This window comes from Heterodontus francisci, chromosome 3 (assembly GCF_036365525.1).
Source record: "Heterodontus francisci isolate sHetFra1 chromosome 3, sHetFra1.hap1, whole genome shotgun sequence".
Lineage (NCBI taxonomy): Eukaryota > Metazoa > Chordata > Chondrichthyes > Heterodontiformes > Heterodontidae > Heterodontus > Heterodontus francisci.
This window is the reverse complement of record NC_090373.1, coordinates 89,000,951-89,028,703: the sequence shown is the minus strand read 5'-3', so window position 1 is coordinate 89,028,703 and position 27,753 is coordinate 89,000,951. Positions and strand designations below refer to the sequence as shown.

General features: G+C 43.4%; 1 protein-coding gene across 1 annotated transcript in view; it reads left to right on the top strand.

The window, feature by feature from the left end:
- mtmr9 (myotubularin related protein 9) overlaps positions 1-27,753 on the top strand; it is an 88,185-nt gene that overhangs the window by 17,641 nt on the left and 42,791 nt on the right. The window contains exon 5 of the mRNA XM_068024110.1: positions 26,974-27,191. Coding sequence (XP_067880211.1) covers positions 26,974-27,191 — 218 coding nt within the window. The remainder of the gene's footprint in view (positions 1-26,973; positions 27,192-27,753) is intronic.

The window sequence follows — 27,753 nt, the reverse complement described above, 5'->3', positions numbered from 1 at the left end:
ATTCTTATTGTATTGATGAGTTACTCGTGGTATAGATTGAGCTGTTGAGCTTGTATCTCTTTGTGCAAGTTGCTCAAATTAACTGTGTGCAGCCATGTACTTAATTATGCTTTTGCTTTGAAATTTATGAAGCTCTGTGGCACGTACTTCAAAAGTGATTTCTTAAACTATTTTAACATTATTAATGATATTTGCGGTGGAGAAAATCAGTTAGTCAAATCCCCAAATTAACCAGAGTGCAGTGGGAAATCTTGGCTACTTATATCATGATGTTAGGACAAAAGTGTGAAATAATTAATACTTCAATATGTCTTTTTTTACTTTTTAAGTGAAAGCGCAACATAAAGAATGTTCTTCCGGTATGTTCATTCCAGACTATGCAAATTTCTGAGGTTACATTTTGATCCAAATAAACTTTCCCTGTGTAAAATAAGGTTTATAACTTGGATTTTTGCATGTTTTAAAACAAACTAGTGTGGTGGTTGCTTATATATTTAGGAAGTCTAAATCTTGGCTTTAAATATACACCAAATTTTTATGCATTTGTAACCTCTGCAAAACTTTAAGTAGATCTAGGTATGGCTGATTAGAAAAAGAAACGAACAAGAAGTTGTCAAAAACGATTGTGCTTGCTTAATATAAACTGGATGTTGCTAACCTTTTTTAAAAAAAACTTTGTGCTTTCATGAAAATCACAGTAGTTATATGAAGTCGAGACCCTCACCCAGATGTTCTAAGGCGTGTTTGACCTGACTCCCTTTGGGGCTTATTGTTTTATAATTACAGTCCAAGCCTTTTAAAATTCATGTTGTGATTTTATAAATATTCTGGAAAAAGCTTGTGAATCCAATCCTAGTAATAGCTATGGGGACAATGGCTAAAATTGAAGCAAACATCTACTTTTGATTTTATCATCAGTGCATGTAGCATTTGCCATGTCTGTCTTTTAGTCTCTACTTGAATTCAGCTTTTTAAGTCGAGATCATGACTGAAACATTTGTAAGTTTTCAGCTGTTTTGTCCCAACAGGAGCCAGCAATGTTTATTGTCTGGTCATTTATTGATTACAGTCTAAAAGCTTATGCATTAAAAATGAGGTGATTAGTCACTTAGCTGTGGTATCTCCCTGCCCTTTTCTTTCGTCGTCTCACTTTTGTTGCAACCATTTTGCATCTTGCTGCAGGATTCAATTATCTATCTGCTTTCTTTTGTCCAAGAAATCTGGATTTATATTTTCTCTGCTTGTTGAAGTTTAGTGTAGACTAGACTGATGTATGTTCAATCCAAATTTGAATGAAAGTTTGATGCAATTTCCTTATTTCTGCATCACTGCTATATTAGATTCAATGTTAACACTTGAATGTGGCAATATAAATTACAAGTTCAACTTCTATAACTATTTATTTAAAGCGCTCTATCAAAGAAATGAAATTCTGTATTGTAACGCACAATGAATGAATATTCTTAGTTACAACATTATTGATTCGATGTTTCATTGGGTCTTGGCAGGCTGATGGGTGGATTGTTGTGTTGGCATTCTTTAAGTTGAGAGAGAGAGTGCCAATGCTTTCTTGTTGAGAAGTCTTGGGTCCAAACAGTAATGTTCTTCAGTTAGGATGACCATCATCCACGGGTTAAATAAAGTTATAACACCCTTTTATACTACATGCTGTGACTTGGGAGAGCAGCCTCAGAATGCTGCTCTCCTGAATTTGCACTGCAGTTATTCTGCTGGTCGTCCTTTCAGTTACCCCTGCTCTCTGCTCTGGAATTACTTCCCTAAACCTCTGCTTCTCTTCCTCCTTTGAGATGCTCCTTTTAAAACCTACCTCTTTGAGAAAACTTTTGGTCATAGTCATTACGGCACAGAAAGGGGTAATTTGGTCCATCAAGTCCATGCTATTTCTTTTGTAGAGCTATCCAAACAGTCCCATTCCCCTGCTCTCTCCCCATAGCCCTGCAAGTTTATTTCCCTCAAGTGCCTATCCAATTTCCTTTCAAAATCATGGATCATCTCTGCTTCCACCACCCTTGTAGGCAGAAAGTTCCAGGTCATTACCACTCGCTGTGTAAAAAGTACTTCCTCTCGACCCTCCTGCATCTTTTGCCCAAAACTTTGAATTTGTGTCCCCTAGTCCTTGTAAAATCAGCAGTTGGGAACATCTTTCTTTGGTCTATCTTGCCTAAACCTGTCATAAATCTTGTGCACCTCGATCAAATCTCTTCTCAACCTCCTTTGCTCCAAGGTGAACAACCTCAGCTTCTCCAACCTAAGCCTGATCCATGGAACCATTCTGGTAAATCTCCTCTGCATCCTCTCGAGGGCCCTCACAATCTTGCTAATATTTATCCTGATGTCTCCTTATGAGCCTTGTTCTCAAATTTCATTTGATAATGCTCCTGTGAAGTACCTTGGGTCATTTTACTCTGTTAAGGGTGCTATTTCAATACAAGTTGGTGGTGGTGGTTGCCTCCTTTTGTGCTGACAGCACAGGTCATGTATCTTAGTGGTAGCACGTGTGCACAACTGACAAATTGGCCCCTATATACACAGCATATTGTACCATGATATCAATCGATGTCAGCAGGAGTGATCTGAACATTGTTGATACTTGCACTTATAGTATCCAGAATTAGATTGGTGTTGGGTATTAAGAACAAGCAAATAACTGGCCTTCCTAGCGACTGGTTTAACAAAATCCACCAATTTGTAACTTCATCTAACCAATGATTGCAGAAGACTGTGACAAAATAACAATATGAAAATGGTTCTGTGTTTTTATATCTTGAATAGTGCCCCAAGGGTATGCTACCCAAGGCTGGATTTATCCTTTATTCAAAGCCATGCTAAACTAAGTGAAGTTTTCTTCATCTGTTGTGGATTCAGAATATTGACTCTAGCCGGGTACAGGGCAGTGGGATTACAGCATAGAATTCCAATGGGTACTTTGCAGCGGTATGGTAGACTGAATGGCTGATGAAATGCAGGATTGTGCAGCTTTACAAGTTCACTGCTTAGCTATGATTCTTTAATTGGCGCATCACCTAAGCAGTGAACAGTTTTTAAAAAAGGACAAATTTTCAAAGTTACAGGGCTAATTAGTGGCCTTACAAAGTAGCTTGTTACAAATGTTTGCACTTCCAGTGGAAAATTTGCACATTGTTCCTGGATTATTATAAATCCATTGTGCATCAGCTGTTAAAGCATTTTGCATTTGACCGAATCAAATGGATTTGTACTTTCAGATTTCTGCAAAAGTTGCTTTTCACCTGTAGGAAAATACCAGTATTGTAAAATGATTTTAAGATGCACTTTTTAAAAAAAAAAAAAAGTTTTTTATATAGTACTTTATTGCTACATTTAGGGGCAGGCGTTGGATAGTGGTAATGTCACTGGGCTAATAATCCAGAGGCCTAGGCTAATGCTCTAGGGATATGGGTTCAAATCCAAACACGGCAGATGGTGAAAATTGATTTCAATTAATAAATCTGGAATTTAGAAAAAGCTGGTGACCATGAAACCATTGTCAATTCTTGTAAAATCCCATCTGGCTCACTGATGTCCTTCAGGGAAGAAAATCTGCCATCCTCACCTGGTCTGACCGATGTGATTCCAGACCCTCAGCAATGTGGTTGACTCTTAAAATGCCTTCTGAAATGGCCTAGCAAGCCACTCAGTTGTATCAAAAACTGCTTTAAAGTCTAAGAAAAGAAATAAAACTGAACGGACCACCTGGCACCGACCCAGGCACTGGAAACTACAACGGTAAACCCGGCCCTGTTGACCCTGCAAAGTCCTCCTTACTAGCATCTGAGGACTTGTGCCAAAATTGGGAGAGTTGTCCCACAGATGAATTAAGCAACAGGCTGACAGTCAGTCATACTCACGGAATCATACCTTACAGACAGTGTCTTTGACACTACCATCGCCATCCGTGGGTATATGTATATGTGGCATATTCTCTAGATGGTGAGAGATTGCAGAGTTCTGAGTTGCAGAGGGATCTGGGTGTCCTAGTGCACGAATCGCAAGAGGTTAGTATGCAGATACAGCACGGATTTAGGAAAGCTAATAGAATATTATTGTTTATTGCGAGGGGAATTGAATACAAAAGCAGGGAGGTAATGCGTCAGCTATACAGGGCATTGGTGTGACCACATCGCATGTACTGTGTACAGTACTGGTCTCCTTATTTAAGGAAGGATTTAAATGCGTTGGAAGCAATTCAGAGAAGGTTTACTCGACTAATATCTGGAATGGGCGGGCTGTCCTAAGAGGAAAGACTAGACAGGCTAGGCTTGTATCCCCTGGAGTTTAGAAGACTAAGAGGCGACTTGATTGAAACATATAAGATCCTGAGGGGTCTTGACAGGGTGGATGTGGAAAGGATGTTTCTCCTTATGGGAGAATGAAGAACTAGGGGTCACTGTTTAAAAATGAGGGTTGCCCATTTAAGACAGATGAGGAGAAATTTTTTCTCTGAGGGTTGAGTCTTTGGAACTCTCTTCCTCAAAAAGTGGTGGAAGCAGAGTCTTTGAATATTTTTAAGGCAGAGGTTGATAGATTCTTGATAAGAAAGTGGGTGAAAGGTTTCCAGGAGTAGGTGGGAATGTGGAGAAATCAGTTCAGCCTTGAACTTATTGAATTGTGGAGCAGGCTCGAGGGGCCGAGTAGCCTACTGCTGCTAATTTGTATGTTGGTATGTCCTGTCCCACCAGAGGTGGTGGCACAGTGGTATACAGTTGGGAGGAAGTTGCCCTGCGTGTCCTTAACATTGACGATGGACATCATGGCATCAGGTCAAACATGGGCAAGGAAACCTCCTGCTGATTACCACGTACACGCCACCCCTCCCCCACACCCCTGTTGCTGAATTAGTGCTTCTCCATGTTGAACGCCAATTGGAAGAAGCACTAAGGATAGCAAGGGCACAGAATGTAGTGGGGGACTTCAATGTCCATCACTAAGAGTAGCTCGGTAGCACCACTACTGACTGAGCTGGCCGAGCCCTAAAGGACACAGCTGCTGGACTGGATCTGCGGCAGGTGGTGAGGGAACCAACCAGAGAAAAACCTACTAGACCTCGTCATCACCAATCTGCCAGTCACAGATGCATCTGTCCATGACAGCATTGGTAGGAGTGACCACTCTGTCTCTCGTCTCCTAGTGTAGACGAGGTCTCGTCTTCACATAAAGGAAACCCACCATCGTGTTGTGTGCACTACTGCTGTGCTAAATGGGATAAATTTTGAAATGATCTAGCAACTCAAAACTCTGCCATGAAGCGCAGTGAGCAGCAGCAACAGAATTGTATTCAACCACAATCTGTAACCTCATGGCCCGGCATTCCTCCATTCTAGCGTTACCATCAAGCCAGGGGATGAACCCTAGTTCAATGAAGAGTGTAGGTGGCATGCCAGGAGCAGCACTGGGCATACCGAAAAATGAGGTGTTGGCCTGGTGAAGCTACAACCCAGGACTAGCATGCCAAACAGCGAAAGCAGCATGCGATGGGTAGGGCTAAGTGATTCCAAAACCAGTGGATCAGATCTAAGCTCTGCAGTTCTGCCACATCCATTCGTAAATGGTGGTGGACAACTAACAGGAGAAGGAGGCAGCACAAACATCCCCATCCTTAACGATGGAGGAGCCCAACACATCAGTGCAAAAGACCAGGCTGAAGCATTTGCATCCATCTTCAGCCAGAAGTACTGCATTGATCCATCTCGGCCTTCTCCAGAGGTCCCCAACGTCACCGATGTCCGTCTTCAGCCAATCCGATTCACTCCAAGTGATATCAAGAAACGACTGAAGGCACTGGATACTGCAAAGGCTATGGGCCCCGACAACATTCCAGCAATACTACTGAAAACCTGTGCTCCAGAACTATCCACGCCCCTAGTCAAGCTGTTCCAGTACAGCTACAAAACTGGCAACTACCTGGCAATGTGGAAAATTAGATTAGATTAGAGATACAGCACTGAAACAGGCCCTTCGGCCCACCGAGTCTGTGCCGAACATCAACCACCCATTTATACTAATCCTACACTAATCCCATATTCCTACCAAACATCCCCACCTGTCCCTATATTTCCCTACCACCTACCTATACTAGTGACAATTTATAATGGCCAATTTACCTATCAACCTGCAAGTCTTTTGGCTTGTGGGAGGAAACCGGAGCACCCGGAGAAAACCCACGCAGACACAGGGAGAACTTGCAAACTCCACACAGGCAGTACCCGGAATCGAACCCGGGTCCCTGGAGCTGTGAGGCTGCGGTGCTAACCACTGCGCCACTGTGCCGCCCAGGTATGTCCTGTCCACAAAAAGCTGGACAAATCCAACTCAGCAGATACTGTCCTATCAGTCTACTCTCAATCATCAGTAAAGTGATGGAAGGTGTCATCGGTAGTGCTATCAAACGGCACCTATTCAGCAATAACTTGCTCACTGACGCTCAGTTTGGGTTCTGACAGGGCCACTCAGCTCCTGACCTCATTACAGCCTTTGTCGAAACATGGACAAAAGAGCTGAATTCCAGAGGTGAGGTGAGAGTGACTGCCCTTGACATCAAGCAGCATTTGACCAAGTGTGACTTCAAGGAGACCTCGTAAAACTGGAGTCCATGGGAATCTGGGAAAACTCTCCGCTGGTTGGAGTCATACCTAGCGCAAAGGAAGATGGTTGTGGTTGTTGGAGGTCAATCATCTCAGTCCCAGGACATCACCGCAGGAGTTCCTCAGGGTGGTGTCCAAGGCCCAACCATTTTCAGCTGCTTCATCAATGACCTTCCCTCCATCACAAGGTCAGAAGTGGGGATGTTCGCTGATGATTGCACAATGTTTAGCACAATTCGCGACGACTCAGATAATGAAGCAACCCGTGTCCAGATGCAGCAAACCTTGACACCATCTGCTTGACAGTAAATGTCTGACGAACACAAATATAAGTACAGTTTTTCTTTTGGTGACATTGGCTGAGTGAAGGATTTTGATTGGGACAGTGGGAGAACTCCCTTTGAACAGTGCTGTGGGATTTTAATGACCACCTGAACAGGCAGCTTGGTACTCAGTTTAACATTTCTTCTAAAGGAAACATATCCTAGGGTTCGTTAAGTTGCATTACAGAATATAAATTTGATGCTTTAATGGTTGAGCAGTGGACATGCTTTGGGAGAATAGTTGGACCAATTTATTTCATTTTTGCACAGTTATATCCTAAAAGTTAAAATAGCGGACTCAAGTTTGTGATTCTAGGAACTGAGTGCTGCACTTCTTTTGTAAATTTGACAAAATTATGCTTCCCCAGCACTATATAGGATTTCATCCAAAAAGATAGCTTTTTTTACTCTTTGGTGTGTAACATAAATTGTTCAAGTTGCTTAGTGTCACTTAATATTGAATACCTCAGCCTTTCTAATGTATCATTCTAAAAATGAGCAGAACTCAGCAAAAGAAATTGTGAAGGAGATACTTTCTATCAATTGATGGCGATATTGATGTCAAAACTTAGGTTATTGAATTTTACAGTCATTTCAGCAGTTTAGTCACTGGTTGATGAATAGGGAAGGACGGTTCACTGACTTGTATAAATTATTAGGATTTTCTCTACATGGAGTTCTAGAGAAGTAATGGTAGTAAACATCCTTTGGAAGACACCCACCTAAAACGTTGTAAAGAAATGGCAACGAAAACTAACTGCAATCGCTCCACATAAATCTGGTGACGATAGCAGTTCTGATGCTACAAACTGAGAAAATAAGTGCCAAGCTGCTCCAGAGCACGAGTATTCTGTAATTCATATTTTGATGTCACTGTATAGCTCTTAGTGGTTTTAATTTCTATAGACTTTTTTTTTCCTTTTGGTGTGCTCTGAGTTGAAATGTAAGTGGTGATTTGTTCTGAGGCTGCGTTTTCTGACAAGGCAGCCGTTAGGTGGTGCACTACTGGCATATGCGCAAATGCACCCTCATCCACTGAAACGTCACTGTCTGCATTGTCTCTGGCAGATGCCAGTAATAAAGATGGCACTGCTCAGTTTATCACAAATTAAGCGCAAAGCCCCTAAATTGCTGCAATTGTCGCCTCCGTCCCACCCCCAACTGTACTCCACTCCCTCACGCGCCCCTGTGCTCACCATTTGCTCCCCGCCTCACCGCTGCCTTTCCTCAGCCACTCCCTCCTGCCCTTGCCGCATCCACCCACCCAGCCGTTCGCTCCCTGCCTTGCCGCTTTCTCTTTTCTCTCCCCCCACCCCCCGCCCCCCCCACCAGCCCATTGGTTGCTCGCCGTCTGACTTGCCGCTTCGGCAGTTTATTCCCTGCTCTCCACCCCTGCCGCTTCTTCATGTGGTGAGGGAGGGGGGTGGGTGGGGGGAAGCGAGTGGCTGAGGGAAGGTAGCGGGAAATAGATAGCGATTGAAGGAGGATTGCGGGGTATTGTTGGGGGGGAAAGGAGGCAGCAGTTGCGGCTATTGAGAGGTGAGGACATCATTGTCAGATGTCAGTGTGCGCATTCATACTGGCAAGCTGGCAAATGTTCACACGCACTGACGACGTCTGCGATCGCTGTGCGCATGCTCTGCGTTGTCATGAGTTGGTTTTCTAAACAGTTTGTTTTGTTTAATCCTAAAGGTTTTGTTTCTATTTGGTTTTGATCTTATTCCTTAAAGGGAAAGGAAGTTGTTCCCTAAAGAGGTGGAATTACCTGTGGGGGTGTAATGGGAAATAACGCCTCAAATAACACCTATTTGCCAACCTCAGTTTACGCCTAAACTTCTTGCCAATCTTGTTAACCTATGCCAGAGTGCAAACTGGCAGTGTAAAGTATTGGGCTGAGGAAAGCACAGAAATTATGCCATATGCCTTCTAAGTTTTTATAAGAACATAAGAAATGGGAGCAGGAGTAGATCACATGTCCCGTCGAGCTTCCTCCACTATTCAGTATGATCATGGCTGATCTTGGGCTTCAATCCACTTTACTGCCTGCTCCCATATCCCTTGGTTCCCTGAGACACCAAAAATCTGTCTATCCCAGCCTAAAATATATTCAACAATGGAGTATCCGCTACCCCCTGGAGTAGAGAATTCCAAAGACTCTCAACCCTTTGAGTGTAGTAATTTCTCCTCATCTCAGTCCTAAATGATCATTCCCTTACCCTGAGACTGCCCTCATGTTTTAGATTCCCCTTTTAGCGGAAACAACCTCCTGTGTCTTTCAGAATCTTGTAAGTTTCAATGAGATCACCTCTCATTCTTCTAACCTCCAGAGAATACAGGCCAATTTACTCAGCCTCTCATCATAAGACAACCAGGGACCAATCTGGTGAACCTTTCGCTGTACTGCCTCCAATGCAAATATATTCTTCCTTTAAATATGGAGACTCAAATTACATACAGTATTCCAGCTGTGGTCTCACCAAAGCCCTGTGCAATTGTAGCAAGATTTCTTTATTCCTGTACTCCAATCCCCTTGCAGTAAAGGCCAACATGCCATTTTCTTTCCTAATTGCTCGCTGGACCTGTATGCTAACTTTGTGTCCTTTGTACGAGCACACCCAAGTCTCTCTGAACATCAACATTTAGAAGTTTCATGCCTTTCTATTTAAAAAAAATCTGCACTTTTATGAGGGCCTGTTTCAGTGCTGTGTCTCTCTATGACCAAAGTGAATAACCTCACACATCCCCACCTTATACTCCATCTGCCACCTTGTTGCCCACTCACTTAACCTGTGTATATCCCTTTGCAGCCCCACTCTGTCCTCCTCACAGCTTGCATTTCCCCCACCTTTATATCGACAAACTTAGATACCTTACTCTCTTGTCACTTTGCTTAAGTCATTAATATAGATTGTAAATAGCTGAGGCCCCAGCACTGATCCTTGTGGCACTCCACTAGTCACAGCCTGCCAACTTGAAAATGCCCCATTTATGCCTATTGTCTGCTGCCTGTACCCTATCCATGCTAATATATTATCCCCAACTCTGAGCCCTTATCTTGCCTATTCACATTTTGTGTGGCTCTTTATCAAATGCCTTTTGGAAATCCAGGTCTATTACATCTACTGGTTCCTGTTTATCTACCCTACTAGTTACATCCTTAAAAAACTCTACTAAATTTGTCAAACACAATTTACCTTTTATAAAACCATGTTGACTTTGCCCGATCATGCTATCATTTTCTTAAGTGTATTAAGACTTCCTTAATAATAGATTCCAGCATTTTCCCACCCACTGTCAAGCTAACTGGCTTGTAGTTCCCTGTTTCTTTCTCTCCCTCCTTTCTTGCATAACTGTTACATTTGTTAACTTCCAATCTGCTGGAATCATTCCAAAGTCCAGGGAATTTTGGAAAATCATAGCCAGCAGGGGGATGGGAACTGGAGCCACAGATCAGTGGATGGGGTAGTTGTTGAACAGGCAGATACCGAGTGCAGAGAGTCTGTGAGGAAGGTTAGACAGTTGACAGGGCAAAGTTGCAGCCAGTATGATGGGTTGAAGTGTGCCTATTTTAATGCAAGAAGTGTCAGGAATAAGGGTGATGAACTTAGAGCATGGATCAGTACTTGGAGCTACGATGTTGTGGCCATTACGGAGACATGGATATCACAGGGGCAGGAATGGATGTTGGATGTTCCGGGGTTTAGATGTTTCAAACGGAATAGGGAGGGAGGTAGAAGAGGTGGGGGAGCGGCATTGTTAATCAGGGATAGTATCACAGCTGCAGAAAGGGAGGTCGTCGAGGAGGGTTTGTCTACTGAGTCATTATGGGTGGAAGTCAGAAACAGGAAAGGAGCAGTCACTTTGTTGGGAGTTTTCTATAGACCCCCCAATAGCAACAGAGACATGGAGGAACAGATTGGGAGGCAGATTTTGGAAAGGTGCAGAAGTAACAGGGTTGTTGTCATGGGCGACTTCAACTTCCCTAATATTGACTGGAACCTCCTTAGTGCAAATAGTTTGGATGGAGCAGTTTTTGTCAGGTGTGTCCAGGAAGGTTTCCTGACTCAATATGTAGATAGGCCGACTAGAGGGAAGGCTATGTTGGATTTGGTGCTTGGCAACAAACCAGGCCAGGTGGCAGATCTCTCGGTGGGAGAGCATTTTGGTGATAGTGATCACAACTCCCTGACCTTTACTATAGTCATGGAGAGGGACAGGAGCAGACGGGATGGGAAAATATTTAATTGGGGGAGGGGGAATTACAATACTATTAGGCAGGAACTGGCGAGCATAAATTGGGAACAGATGTTCTCGGGGAAATGCACGACAGAAATGTGGAGGTTGTTTAGGGAGCACTTGCTGCGACTGCTGGATAGGTTTGTCCCAATGAGGCAAGGAAGGGATGGTAGGGTGAAGGAACCTTGGATGACAAGAGATGTGGAACAGCTAGTCAAGAGGAAGAAGGAAGCTTACTTAAGGTTGAGGAAGCAAGGATCAGACAGGGCTCTAGTGGGTTACAAGGTAGCCAGGAAGGAACTGAAGAATGGACTTGGGAGGGCTAGAAGGGGACATGAAAAAGTCTTGGCGGGTAGGATTAAGGAAAATCCCAAGGCGTTCTCCTTATGTGAGGGACAAGAGGATGGCCAGAGTGAGGGTAGGGCCGATCAGGGATAGTGGAAGGAACTTGTGCCTGGAGTCGGAGGAGGTAGGGGAGGTCCTAAATGAATACTTTGCTTCAGTATTCACTAGTGAGAGGGACCTGGTCGTTTGTGAGGACAGCGTGAAACAGGCTGATATGCTCGAACAGGTTGAGGTTAAGAGGGAGGATGTGCTGGAAATTTTGAATGATATGAGGACAGATAAGTCCCCGGGGCCAGACGGGATATACCCAAGGATATTACGGGAAGCGAGGGAAGAGATTGCTGCGACTTTGGCGATTATCTTTGCGTCTTCACTGTCCACTGGAGTAGTACCGGATGATTGGAGGATCGCAAATGTTGTTCCCTTGTTCAAGAAAGGGAATAGGGATAACCCTGGGAATTATAGACCAGTCAGTCTTACGTCGGTAGTGGGCAAATTATTGGAGAGGATTCTGAGAGACAGGATTTATGATTATTTGGAAAAGCATGGTTTGATTAGAGACAGTCAGCATGGCTTTGTGAGGGGCAGGTCATGCCTCACAAGCCTTATTGAATTCTTTGAAGATGTGACAAAACACATTGATGAAGGAAGAGCAGTGGATGTGGTGTATATGGATTTTAGCAAGGCGTTTGATAAGGTTCCCCATGGTAGGCTCATTCAGAAAGTAGGAGGCATGGGATTCAGGGAAAGTTGGCTGTCTGGATACAAAATTGGCTGGTCCATAGAAGTCAGAGGGTGGTAGTAGATGGAAAGTATTCAGCATGGAGCTTGGTGATCAGTGGTGTTCCACAAGGATCTGTTCTGGGACCTCTGCTCTTTGTGATTTTTATAAATGACTTGGATGAGGAAGTGGAAGGCTGGGTTAGCAGGTTTGCCGATGACACGAAGGTTGCTGGAGTTGTGGATAGTGTGGAAAGCTGTTGTAGGTTGCAACGGGACATTGACAGGATGCAGAGCTGGGCTGAGAAGTGGCAGATGGAGTTCAACCTGGAAAAGTGTGAAGTGATTCATTTTGGAAGGTCGAATTTGAATGCGGAATACAGGCTTAAAGACAGGATTCTTGGTAGTGTGGAGGAACAGAGGGATCTTGGGGTCCATGTCCATAGATCTCTCAAAGTTGCCACCCAAGTTGATAGGGTTGTTAAGAAGGCGTATGGTGTGTTGGCTTTCATTAACAGGGGGATTGCGTTTAAGAGCCGCGAGGTTATGCCGCAGCTCTATAAGGCCCTGGTTCGACTACACTTGGAATATTGTGTTCAGTTCTGGTCGCCTCATTATAGGAAGGATGTGGAAGCTTTAGAGAGGGTGCAGAGGAGATTTACCAGGATGCTGCCTGGACTGGAGGGCATGTCCTACGAAGAAAGATTGAGGGAGCTAGGACTTTTCTCATTGGAGCGAAGAAGGATGAGAGGTGACTTGATAGAGGCGTACAAGATGATGAGAGGCATAGATAGAGTGGATAGTCAGAGACTTTTTCCCAGGGTGGAAAGGGCTATCACCAGGGGGCATAATTTTAAGGTGATTGGAGGAAGGTTTCGGGGAGATGTCAGAGGTAGGTTCTTTACACAGAGAGTGGTGGGTGCGTGGAATGCGCTGCCAGCGGTGGTAGTAGAAGCAGATACATTAGGGGCATTTAAGCGACTCTTGGATAGGTACATGGATGATAGTAGAATGAAGGGTAGGTAGTTAGTTTGATCTTAGAGTAGGTTAAAGATTCGGCACAACATCGTGGGCCGAAGGGCCTGTACTGTGCTGTACTGTTCTATGTTCATATCTCTGCGGCTATCTCTTTTAGAATCCTAGGATGTAGGCCATCAGGTTTTGGAGATTTGTCGGACTTTAGCTTCAAGTTTCTCCAATACTTTTTTTTTCTGTACTGATATTAATAACCTTAATTTCCTCACTCTCTTTTTAGCCACTAGGTTACCCTCTATTTCTGTAATGCAACTTGTGTCTCTTATTGTTAAGACGGACACAAAATGCTCTTTCATGTTGAACCATCAAATGATTTTTATTTTTTCATGGGATGTGAGCATCACTGGCAAGGCTAGCATTTGTTGCCCGTCCCTAATTGCCCTAAAAGTGGTAGTGAGCTGCCGTCTTGACCTGTTGCAGTCGATGTAGTGTAGGTACACCCACACTGCCGTTGAGGATGGAGTTCCAGGTTTTTGACCGAGCGACGACAAGGAATGGCGAATAGTTCTGTCAGGATGGTGTGTGGCTTTGAGGGGCTGCTGCTGGTGGTGATCCCCATATGTCAGCTGCCCTTGTCCTTCTAGATGGTAGAAGTTGTAGATTTGGAAGGTACTGTTGAAGGAGTGTTGGTGAATTGCTGCAGTGCATCTAGCAGATGGTACAAATTGCTGCCACTACACCATTGTTGGTGGAAATGAATGTTGAAGGTGCTGGATTGGGTGCCAGTCAAGCAGGCTGCTTTTCTCCAAGATGGTGTTGAGCTTCGTGAGTGTTGTTGGAGCTGTACCCATCCAGGCAAGTGGAGAGTATTCCATCACACTCCTGACTTGTGCCTTGTAAATGGAGAACAGGCCTTGGGGAGTCAGGAGGGGAGTTACTTGCTGCAGCGTTGCGAGCCTCAGACCCGCTGTTGTAGCGACAGCATTTATGTAGCTGGTCCAGTTCAGTTTCTGGTCAATGGTAACCCCAGGATGTTGATGGTGGGGGTTTCAGCAATAGTAATGCCATTGAACGTGAAGGAGAGATGGTTAGCTTCTCTCTTGTTGGAGATGGTCATTGCCTGGTACTTTACTGGTAACTGACATTCGCACCACATATCAGCCGAAGCCTGAATGTCGTCCAGATCTTGCATGTGGGCACGGACTGCTTTAGTATCTTAAGAGTCGCGTATGATGCTGAACATTGTGCCATCATCAGCAAGTATCCCCACTTCTGACCTTATGATGGAGGGAAGGTCATTGATGAAGCAGCTGAAGATGGTTGGACGTAGGACGCTACCCTGAGGAACTTGTTACGACCGAGGCGTGAGGAGTGCACTGTTAATTCAGTCCCACTTCTGCACAGGTCACAGCATATCAATAAATTTTCCTACTTACTGAAACAGCCAATTAGATACTGTATTTGTGCCCAGAATAAAGCACACCAACCAGGTTTCTTTAAACAACAAAATTAACTGTTTATTATAAAACCAAGTCTTAAGCAATAATGAAGTAAATCTATAAACGAATTGAGATATTAAAACTCCATATTTATCCCTAGCCCTCATGCGCATGGACACACGCATCCAAAAAAAAGCTTAATCAGGAAAAAAAAGATTTTGGTTTCCAGCTGTTTCATAGAAATAAAAAGAATAATAAAATAAATTAGTCTGTTGTGATCTGAACGGAGGTTTTCAGTTTGACGAGGTGTCCCAAAGTCTAATGGTCGGATGCCACTCTTAAGTCTTTCCAGGCGAGCTTGATGAACAGTCTTTGATGGGTAGGTGTTCAAGGAAACTCAACTGCAGCAGTCTTCACATAGGTCTTCCATCAGGGGTGTAGCAACAGGTCGTCTTAGGTCTTGCAGCAGCAGTATAGCAATAGAATATTTCTTCAAATTTCAGGATTTCTCAAAACACAAGGCTGCAGGGAGTTTTCTGAGACAGGAGGCATTAAGAATCTGCCACATTTGAAATACAGGGTTTCTTCTCAAGAGATGCAGGATTATTTTACAGAGAGGTAATACTTTTCTGGTGGTTCTTCTGATCTCCAGGCAGGTCAGAATCAAATTTCAACATGCCTGCTTTTTGTCCAAATTCACTGACTTTTAAAAGCTCAAAACTGAAGCTTCCAGAAACAAATCACATGCCTAGTCATAAAGTCTGTCTTGTCACTCAAAGGGTAGCTTTGAGGTCAAACCCCTTTGCTGGTTTCCTTGAAATTACCTGCTTTCCTGTCCTTTTAAAAATTCAGCTTTCAAAACATTCATAAAGTTCAACTATTTGCAACTCAATGGCCACTGAAAATCCTTTTTCAGTTTTTAAAACATAGAATCTTAAGTTTTAATAAAAAAACAAAATCCGTGTAACAAACTGGATTGTGGTGCAAGTAGGGTGGCCATTCATCTGGTTTTAGCTGGTCTGTTCACTGTCTGCTACCTGATGCCTTTATGTCTGGTATACTCTGGCTTGGACAGAAGAATCATTTGAACAGGCTGCACCTAAAGATATCTTGAAAATACAGGAATCTAAACGATTAGCCAGGAAGGCATTGCAATTCAGTTTGCTGTTCTCATCCAAGTTTTTCACTTGAAATTAATCCGTTATACTCTCAAATGCAGGTAGTTCAGATGCTTTTTATAGTTGCAGCCTTTTGGACGGGAGGTCCATGATGATGTCATCTCCGTGCGCAGAAACATCTTTCCTTCCCCCGTGCCGTAGCGCTGCTGGTCTGCAGGGTCTGGTGTCTGGTATTATTGGCCTCCTGCAGTGGTCACCCTAGGTGTAAGGTGTATAATTCCATATTGTGTGCTTTGAATCTGGTCTGAGTTGAGTCTGAAGTAACTGTGTGTTTAGTATTTTAGTTTTGCAATTTGTTTCTTTAACCTAGCATGTTCCCAAGTCTTCAGATGGATTTGTTTCTACATTTAGGGTTGTGTCAAATTTGCAGGAAAACCAATTGCAAAGCAGGGACAGTTCTATAGGTTCTGACCCAAATTTTCCTAGAAGAAAATATGGCAAGAGCCTGCACAGTAGTAGAAATTCTCTAGTTTTCTGGGTTTTTTTGGAAACTGCTGCAATGGTTTCCCACAGCAAAACCAAACACCATCATATGCCTCAGGCAATAGATGAGAACTACATTATACGAGCTGGGAGGCAGTATTTAATAGCTGCTAACAAGCATTCATCACTTTATAAGTAGCAGTGACCCATGAACGCAGTTCCAGGAATATGGTCTGAGAATATGGTTCTGGATCATTGGATCAGCTAATTTGAGTATTTGGTTTGCTTTTATTCTAAACATTTTTGATTTCTTGTCTTTTTCACTGGTACTTTTCTGATTGCATTTTTTGTTCTTCAAAATTTAGTTGAGTTTTTGATTTCCCTTTATCAGTAATTTTGCTTTTTATATGCTTTCATCTGTTCCTTCACTGTTGCTGGGTCAAAATCCTGGAACTCCCTTCCTAAGAGCACTGTGGATATACCTACCCCACGTGGACTGCAGTGGTTCAAGAAGGCAGCTCACCACCACCTTCTCGAGGGCAATTAGGGATGGGTAATAAATGCTGGCCTAGCCAGCGTCACCCATGAATGAATAAAATAACAAGATCTGATCCGTTTGTTGTGGGTTCGCTTAGCACTGTCTATTGCATGCTGCTTCTGCGATTTGGCATGCAAGTAGTCCTCTGTTGTACTTTCACCAGGCTGGCACCTTATTTTTAGGTATGCCTGGTGCTGCTCCTGGCATGCCCTTCTGCACTCTGCTTTGAACCAGGGTTTGTCCCCCGGCTTGATGGTAATGATAGAATGGGAGGTATGTTGGGCCATGAATACAATTCTGCTGCTATTGATGGCCCACAGCGCTTCATGGATGCCCAGTTTTGAGTTGCTAGGTCTGTTTGCACAGTGGTAGTGCTACACAACACGATGATGGTGATCCTCAGTGTGAAGATGGGATTTCATCTCCACAGGGACCAATACCATCATGGACAGATGCATTTGCGACAGGTAGATGGGTGAGGACGAAATCAAGTGGGTTTTTGCCTCTTGGTTTCCTCACCACCTGCTGCAGACCCAGTCTAGCTGCAATTTCCTTTAGGGCTCAGTCAGCAGTGGTGCTACCGAGCCACTCTTGGTAATGGACATTGAAGTCCCCCACCCAGAGTACATTCTGTGCCTTTGCTGCCCTCAGTTCTTGCAATTGGTCTTCAACATGGAGAAGCACTGATTCATCAGCCAAGGGGTGATTGGTGGATGCGGGGGGGCGTGCGTTGGATAGTAATTAGCAAGAGGTTTCCTTGCCCATGTTTGACCTGATGCCATGAGACTTGCTGGGGTCTAGAGTCAATGTTGAGGACTCCCAGTGCAACTCCCTCCCAACTCTATACTCCTGTGCTGCCAACCCTGGTGAGACAGGACAGACCCAGGGATGGTGATGGTGGTGTTTGGGACATTGTCTGGAAGGTATGATTCTGTAAGTATGACTGTCAGTGGGATAGCTCTCCAAATTTTGGCACAAGGCCCCAGATGTTCGTACTTTGCAGAGTCGATAGGGCTGTGTTTGCCGTGGTCGATGCCGGGTGGTGCGCCCAGTTTCATTCCATTTCGTAGACTTTATATTGGTTTGATACAACTGAGTGGCTTGCTAGGCCATTTCAGAGGGCATTTAAGAGTCAACCACATTGCTGTTGGTCTGGAGTCACATGTAGGCCAGACCAGGTAAGGATGGCAGATTTCCTTCCCTAAAGGATATTAGTGAACCAGATGGATTTTTACAACAATTGACAATAGTTTCATGATCACCATTAAACTAGCCTTTTAATTCCTGATTTATTAATTGAATTTCACTTCACTATCTGCCGTGGTGAGATTCGAACCCAGGTCCCCAGAGCATTTGCCTGGGCCCCAGGATTACTAGTCCAGTGACCTCTCTGTACCACCGCTTCCCCCACACCAATATGCTGCCTCATGCAACATGACGGAAAGTGCAGATACCTGCAGCAAAAATATTAAAACTGGAAATCCACAGATTATTGCAGAGCTTCCGTTTCTAACAGTAGATGTGAATGCAATTTCTTGCTGTTAAGATTAGGATAGGATTTGGTAATAACTGTCCCATTATCATCCCTATCACAAGCATTTATTTTATTTAGAGATACAGCACTGAAACAGGCCCTTCGGCCCACGGAGTCTGTGCCGACCAACAACCACCCATTTATACTAACCCTACAGTAATCCCATATTCCCTACCTACACGAGGGGCAATTTACAACAGCCAATTTACCTATCACCTGCAAGTTTTTGGCTGTGGGAGGAAACCGGAGCACCCGGCGAAAACCCACGCGGTCACAGGGAGAACTTGCAAACTCCGCACGGGCAGTACCCAGAATCGAACCCGGGTCCCTGGAGCTGTGAGGCTGCGGCGCTAACCACTGCGCCATTTGCTTAACATTGTTTCACCATCATAATTAGATGGCACATCTGGCACATTTGCTTCGTGAGAAGCATATCATGGTAATGTGGGAGCTGATGAAAGCATCAGGTTACATTTATTTGGTAAAATGCTTTTTGACTCCTTGGCAGCTCAGTTTTCGAGGTAGGGATCACATCTGCCGCGTATCTATGTGATATTAAGCTCTCAGCCAAAAATAAACACAACATCCTGAAAGATGAAACAACTAGAAATATTTGAGCTATTACTAGCCTCGTGTTTGTATGAGAGCTAGCTCTTTCTGAATAGTAATCGATATATCCATAAGAGGTAACTATTTAAAATTTAATGGTTTTCCTACTCTGCTTTTAACATTTTTCCTTAATTCAGTTTTTTGTTTCCTGCAGTTTTCATTTCAAATAATTTAGTGGGGCTGAAGGCCCAATCTGATGGGAATTTTCAGGCCCTGTCTTCAGTCACACCTTTATGCAGGTAAAGCTAATTTTAAAGGTGGAATTGAAATTAAAAAATTTAAATTGCAATGCTTACAACTGATTACAATCCACCAGATGGAGCTGTACAGGACTATCTGTGGCAGGACATAGGCTCCACAGCACCATGTGGTGGTGAGATGGATCCATTGTAGGTAGGAACATAGGAATAGGAGTAGGCCATTCGGCCCCTCAAGCCTTTCCCACCATTCAATGAGATCAAGGCTGATCCATGGCCTAACTCCATGTACCTGCCTTTGGTCCATATCCCTTAATATCTTTGCTTAACAAAAATCTATCTACCTCCGATTTAAAATTAACAACTGTTCCAGCTTCAACTGCTGTTTGTGGGAGAGATTTCCAAACCTCTACCACCCTTTGCATGAAGTGCTTCCGAACATCTCTCCTGAACGGTCTGGTCCTAATTTTTAGACTATGCCCCCTAGTTTTAGAATTTCCAACCAGTGGAAATAGTTTATCTTTATCTAGCCTGTCTTTTCCTATTAATATCTTGAAGACTTCGATCAGATCACCACTTAACCTTCTAAATTCTAGCGCAAACAGGCCTAATTTGTGTAATCTCTCCTCATAACTTAACCCCTGTAGTCCAGATATCATTCTTGTAAACCTACGTTGCACTCCCTCCAAGGCCAATATATCCTTCCTAAGGTGTGATGCCCAGAACTGCTCCAAGACACAGTACTCCAAGTGGGGTCTAACCAGGGTTTTGTACAGCTGCAGCCATAACCTCTGTCTTTATACTCCAGTCCTCTAGATATAAAGGCTAGCATTCCATTAGCCATTTTGATTATTTTCTGCACTTGCTCGTGGCATTTTAAAGATCTATGCACCTGAACCCCCAAGTCTCTTTGGACATCCACTGTACTTAACCTCTTCCCATTTAGAAAGTACCCTGCTCTATCCTTTTTTGGTCCAAAATGGATAATCTCTCACTTGCCCGCATTGAAATCCATCTGCCACAGTTTTGCCCACTCACCTAGTCTGTCAATATCTCTTTGCAAATTTATGCTATCACCTGGACTGTCTACAATGCCGCCTAACTTTGTATCATCAGCAAATTTGGATATATGATTTAGTATGCCATCATCCAAGTCGTTAATGAATAATTGAGGTCCCAACACAGATCCCTGCGGGACACCACTAGTCACATCCTGCCAATCGGAGTACTTACCCTTTATCCCCACTCTCTGTCGCCTACCACTCAACCAACTTCCTAACCATGTCAATAATTTGCCATCAACTCCATGGGCTTCTGCCTTAGTTAACAATCTCTTATGTGGGACTTTAGCAAATGCCTTCTGGAAGTCCATATAAATAACATCCATAGACATTCCCCTGTCCACTACCTTAGTCACCTCTTCAAAAAATTCAATGAGATTTGTCAGGCATGACCTTCCAGTCATGAATCCATGCTGGCTGTCCCTGATTAACTGAAATTTTTCTAGGTGTTCAGTCACCCTATCCTTGATTATAGACTCCAGCAACTTGCCCACCACAGATGTCAGGCTAACTGGTCTGTAATTTCCTTGGTTCCCCCTTTCACCCTTCTTAAAAAGTGGAGTGACATGTGCAACTTTCCAATCCAGAGGGACCACTCCTGAATCTAGGGAACTCTGAAAGACGATAGTTAGGGCGTCTACAATGTGCTCCCCTACTTCCTTTAACACCCTTGGATGGAAACCGTCAGGTCCTGGGGATTTCTCACTCTTTAGTTCCATTAATTTCCTTGTTACTGATGATTGACTTAAGTTAATTGTATTGTCCCTGTCCCCTATCGGCTATTAATTTTTTTCGGGACTTCCGGCAAGTTATCCTGAGGCAAAGTAATTGTTCAACATGTCTGCCATTTCCCCATTATCAATGACAATATCTCCATTTTCAGCTTTTAGTGGGCCTACATTGCTCTTGACCATCCGTTTTCCCTTTATGTAACTATAAAATTTCTTATTGATTTTGATGTCCCTTGCAAGTTTCCTTTCATAATCTCTTTTAGTAGCTCTTATAAGCTGCTTTGTGACCCTTTGCTGGTCTTTGTATCGATCCCATTTGGCTGGATCTGTGCTGCGTTTTGCATTTTTGTAAGCCATTTCTTTTTGTTTTATACGATCCCTAATCTCTTTAGTTGTCCATGGCTGTTTTTTCTGTGAACTGGAGCTTTTTCCTCTCAGGTATATACTCGCTCTGTATTTCGTTAAATGTTGCTTTAAATATTCTCCACTGTTCTTCAGTCATTTGACCCATTAACAGATCTACCCAGTTTACCGTGGACAGTCTCTGTCTCATCCCGGTAAAGTCAGCCTTACCCAAGTCTAAAATTCTAGTAGCTGATTCGTGCTTTTCACTTTCAAACGCTACCTTGAATTCGATCATGTTGTGATCATTATTTGATAAATGTTCACGCACAGTTAGGCTATTAATTAAATTTGGCTCATTACTCATAACTAAATCTAATATTGTCTGGCCCCTTGTTACATCTAGGACATATTGCTGTAGGAAACTATCCCAGACACATTCCAGACATTCACTACCTTTCTGACAGGTGCTAGTCTGCCTCTCCCAATCTATGTGTAAGTTAAAATCCCCCATTAATACTACTCTGCCTTTGTTACACACTTGCTAATTTGTGCATTTATACAATCTAACACCTCAGAACTGCTACCAGGGGGTCTATACACAACACCCATTACAGTTTTAGATCCTTTTCTGTTCCTCAATTCCACCCATAAGGTCTCCACTGGATGCTTTCCCCTCGTTATATCCTCCCTCACCAATGAGGTGATATTATTTCTAATCAGTAAGGCTCCTCCACCCCCTCTGCCATTTTCCCTGTCCCTCCTGTAAACTTTATAACCAGGTATATTTAGTTCCCGGTCCCGAACATCCTGCAGCCATATCTCCACAATGGCCATCACGTCAAAATCTTCCATTTGAATTTGCGCCTGCAGTTCATCTAGTTTATTTCTTACACTCCGTGTATTTGTATATAGAACTCCTGTTTGGGCTATACCCCCTAACCTGTCCCTCAGCACTGATGCTTTATTCGCCTGTTTATTATGTCTCTCTTCTGGTTTAACCAGTATACTTCTTGCAGTTTGGTAACAATCAGCCTCACCACTAACCTGCACTCCTACCTTCTCCTTTAACTTCCTGTTTTTCCATGCAACTGAATCCTCCTCCCCCCCCAACTATTTAGTTTAAAGCCCTATCTACAGCCCTAGTTATGTGATTCGCCAGGACTCTGGTTCCAGCATGATTCAAGTGGAGCCTGTCCCATCGGAAGAGCTCCCTCCTTCCCCAGTACTGGTGCCAATGTCCCACGAATTCGAACCCATTTCTCCCACACCAATCTTTAATCTTTATCTCTTTAATCGTATTGGCCCTTTGCCAATTTTGCTCGTGGCTCAGGTAGTAATCCGGAGATTATTACCTTTTTGGTTCTGCTTTTTAATTTAGCCCCTAGCTGCTCATATTCCCTCAGTAGAACCTCTAACCTCGTTCTACCTATATCGTTGGTACCTACGTGGACCACGACAACTGGATCTTTGCCCTCCCATTCTAAGTCCCTCAACAGCCCAGATGAGATATCCCAAACCAGGTAGGCAACAGAGCCTTCGGGACTCTCGATCCTGGCCACAGAGAACAGCGTCTATGCCCCTAACTATACTATCCCCGATTACGACTACATTTCTCTTTTCTCCCCCCACTTGAATGGCTCCTTGTACCACGGTGCTATGGTCAGCTTGCTCATCCTCCCTACAGTCTCTGCTCTTGTCCACACAGGGAGCAAGAATCTTGAACCTGTTGGACAAGGACAATGGCTGAGGCTCCTGCAGCGCTACCTCCTGGATCCCTCTACCTGCCTCACTCAGTCACACCCTCCTGTCCCTGATCACTGGCTGAATTCATGGTAGTTAATCTAAGGGGTGTGACTGCCTCCTGAAACACAGCGTCCAGGTAACTCTCCCCCTCCCTGATGTATCGCAGTGTCCGAAACCCAGACCCCAGCTCATCAACTCTGAGCTGGAGTTCCTCAAGCAGCCAACACTTACTACAGATGTGGTCACTAGGAACCACAATGGGGTCCACCAGCTCCCACATCATGCAGGTACAACACATCGCCTGGCCCTGCATCTCTATTTTATTTAATTAGATTTTAATTTGTTTTTTAAATTTCCAACTGGTCTTTAGTTTTTGATCTGTTAAATATTTCTCCTAATCACTAATCTGAAATCAACTTAGAATTGGTAATTCAAATTAGCAGTTACTTACCAACCAATGAACTTGCGGTTTTTCTGTGATGTCACTTTGTTTTTTTCACTATTCTTACTCTCAAATTACTCAAAAATTAGATATACACTGGGAACCTTGGTTTCCCCTCCCCCCTCCCCCCCCCCCCCCCCCCAGCAGTTACTCACCAACCAATCACCTTGCAGCTTTGCTGTGATGTCACTGTTGACGTTTTTTGTCAAAACTCCGGTTGGTGCACCTGGAGTGCTCCTGGCAGGTAACCCGGCTCGCTGAGTGAACTCTCACTCTGTCTCCCGGTCTCTTTGTGCTCTGGTTCTGCTCTCACTGTTTCCTGCGGTAAACCATAAGATTAACACTGGAACTCCTTAGTTTGAGAACCCAACCAGTGTAATTGACCCACCAGGCTTTGCAATTGCTCAGTCTCTGCTTTAGATAGGTAGGAATATGGAATTAGTGTAGGATTAGTATAAATGGATGGTTGATGGTCGGCACAGACTCCGTGTGCCGAAGGGCCTGTTTCAGTGCTGTATCTCTAAACAAACAAACAAATGTTGCCAGTAAATTTTAAGTTGAAGTTCCCATGGGAAACGTTTCTACAGGATTCTTCAGTGAATTGTGCACATAACAGTATGCTAGTTGATCTCTTGTGACTTCGACAGCATAGATTTCGGCTGAAGTGGACCTGGGTGCCATGAGATAATTGGACCAAGGTGTGCAGATGTAACTTAAAATAACAGTCTCCATTTTAAATAATTCCAATCTGAGGGAAGAGGGAAGTACAGATTGAAGGATGGTACAAATTGAAGTACAGATTGAAGGGGATAGGGAAGGTAGATTGGTGTGGGTAAAGGTAAGTATAGGGAGTGAAGTAGAGACAGGCATAGATTAACGGGTATGAGGGTTGTTAACAATCTCTCCTAGAGCTGATGATCAGTCTTTTCTGCAGGGGTTGGTGGTGGGAAAGAGAGAGGGACTTTATCGCTGGCATAGATTTCTTATGGAGAGGTTACCGATTGGGAGTGTGATTTGGAGATCAGTGAAAATAGGGGTTGTAGTTCAATACTTAAAACCTTGACTTTGTTCTGGGGTGGCATGGCTGATCTGGCTTCTTAGGTGGGAAAGAAATTGCCATTTTAATATCGCAGATTTTGGTGTTGAGTGGGTGGCCAGGGCTGAACAAATTCCATAAAAATGACATCTGTTGTGTTACTTTGAGTGAGAGATTGTTGCAGAGCTGAGTTGGGTGGGTCTTTTGAGCTAAAGGCCTGCTCGGGTCTGCAAATGAGACCCAACCCGGCCCGAGTCCTTCCATTTTTTTCCTGCGCCTGACCCGACCATCAGTTCACTCGCCTTCCATTTTTCACATTGTTCCTTATCTGCGCAAGCTTAAAATAACTGCAACAAAACCAACTTTAAAGTCCAAAAAGTAAATTAACATTAGAGTCACTTCCCTGAGGTGCTGATGGAGCTTGTCCGATCCAATCCAACCCGACCCGGACCCGACACATGTCTTCGGGTCCTGTCTGGTTCGGGTCGGGTAGCAGGCCTTTATTTTGAGCAGCATAGACATTCTGGGGTCACGACCCCTTTCTTCCTTACCTCAGTCAGTTGCACTCTAAAAGTTGTGAATGATTTCATCTTATGGCCCTCAATTAATGCTCCATCTCGCTGTGTCTGAGGCATTTTAACCAAAGAAAAGCGGTTGCTGCTTGTTGGGCCGAGTTTCAAGGTGCAGCAAGATTGCTGATAATGGTTTTCCTAAAGGTTTGTGCTTCAGAATGTGCAAGGGAATGGGTCAGTGAGGGTGGAGGAGATGCTCAGGATTGTCTGACAGCCTCTTCAAGCTGGCGATTTTTAAAAAAAGTTTAAGTACATAGAGATTTAATATTTCCTGCATTATACAATTTAAGTAGTTTTTGGCTTGAGCAGATTACTTTGTTCTTGAGGGGAACTTTAATGAAAGTTCAAGGTGGCAGCAACTGGGCACAGGTGACTTAGAAAAGTTTTTTTTAATTTTATTAATTGACCAAGTTTTTTAGTTATTGCATTAGGTAATTGAATTAAATAAATGCATGTATTTTTTAAGTCATGGAGCAGCTGACTGCAGGACAGGAAAAAGTAGCAGCCTACAACAGGCTTCAGGCAGGGACCTGTTTAGCGTAATGGAAGCAGCTGACTGGCATGGACTGGGGGCGGCAGAGACAGGCAAAAATGGCCTTGTAGCTGAATGCTGGAGCAGTAGCAGCCGAAAACTGGTCTCAAGACCAAGATGTGGAGGAACAACTATTTCAAGGCGGGTGGGTGAAAGGCAGTCTAATATCTTCTTCTCCTGAGAAATTTGTGATCTCTGTTCTGGTCATTGCATTTTACCTATAGCTTGTGGGGGGGAAGCAACTTTATTAATTTCTGAAAGGCAATGTCACTGAGACCAGTAATACCAATCCTTTTTATTAGTGTATACACAGCAACAGAAGTAACATGCTAGTAGGTCAACAGATTGATGAATTTGATGGCTTAAGTTCCTGGGATTGTCTTGTGAACACCCTAGTTTGAAAACCCGTTGTCTAAGTCAGTGTTTGTTCTGCTCTGAGTAAGGGATGCTTCTTTCTATAAACAGGTGAAGGTGTAAAGATTCCTGTTATGTCCAGAAATCTAAAACCCATATCTGTGCAAAATGGTTGTATTCCCATATCTGAGTGAGATAAATGCTTTATGTGTAGCATTGTTACATTTGTAACCAGGCAGTGGGCTAAGATCCTTGATAATTAGGCAAATGATAAATTGAGTGTACTGGGATTGGTCAAATAAGTAGTAATATAACATCAAGATATAGACATAGTTCACATTTCACCCATCCAGTCTACATCATGTAGGGTATCTGAATTTGTGCTTCGCTGTTGAATGTTCTGTGGCTGGGCCAAAGGGAACATGGGAAAAGAGCCAGCCCCATTTGGCCACTTGTTTGTGGGAGATTGCGCAAGAGACATAGCAGTGCCAGTGTATATCTCTCCTAAGGCCATTCTCTCAAATATGGGAGAAAGGAAGTCCCACTTGCACCAGTCAAGTGACTTCTTTGTATGTAGGTTAGGGTGTTGGGGTGGTCGTTTTGGTAATTTTTGCGGTGGTGAACCACATTATGTAGTCATCTGACATCCATAGATCTTTAGGAATAAGTGTGTGTCCATTTGAAAATGGTGTAGTTCTAAGTTTCAAGTGTTTGACCGTGTAAAGTGTTGCTTATTTTGTTTTACTGATGGAACTTTGTCTCATGAAACTATTTACAAGTTATTACAAACACCGCTGAACGAACTGTTTAAAATTACTTGGAATATTCTATTACCGTTTTGTCACAAGTGAGAGCAAATACCATAGAACTTTTGTGAAGTCTTACAGCCAACAAATTCTTAAAGAAAGAAGTCAAAATCAAACACTAATGTAAAGTAGTCTGGTTGATGGTCCTAAATTAAGATTACTTATGTAAGGATAGCTAGTCTGGCTTCAGTTTAATAATGTAACATATCTTTAGGTAATGATGCACAGTGCGCAGCCATTGACTGGAACCAATGGAAGACGATGTAAGGAAGACGAGAAATTGATAAATGCTACTCTACGGGCAGGAAAACGTGGTTATATCATTGACACCAGATCAGCTAATGCCGCTCAGCAAGCCAGAGCCAAAGGAGGTGGCTTTGAACAGGAAGCACATTACCCTCAGTGGAGACGAATTCACAAGTCCATAGAGAGGCAAGTTAAACCATGGTATTTAGGTGTATTAATGCTTTTTTTTTTCCATAATGCATTCATTCTTGATGGTGTTCCGCAGAGTAATCTGCTTTTATTGGAACAATTTGGACATTAGATTTACAGAATATCTAAGTTTTCGATTCAAATTTTAATCATGCCAAACAATTTCAGCATGGATTCTCTGTAATGTGCAAAAACTTCCAGGATTTCTCTAAACAGAAAATCACCTCTTCGTAAGCTCTAGAATTTGAGTCCGTTTGCTGGTAATTAATGAAGGAAAATTGTGATCAAAGCAGACCCATTCTGCTTCATTCAGTACAATACAGTATTAAGCCTTCCATATGGCATGCACTTGCTATCTGTTAACCTTACTTCCGTGTCCCTATTTTTGAGTCATAGATTTTATGTCAACACTTGTAACGAGAGAAGCAGCAACAACTTGTATCTATATAGGGTCTTTAATGTAATGAAATGTCCCAAGGCTCTTTACAGGAGCATTATAAAACTATGTATGACACCACAAAAGGAGATATTAGGACAGATGACCAAAAGTTTGGTCAAA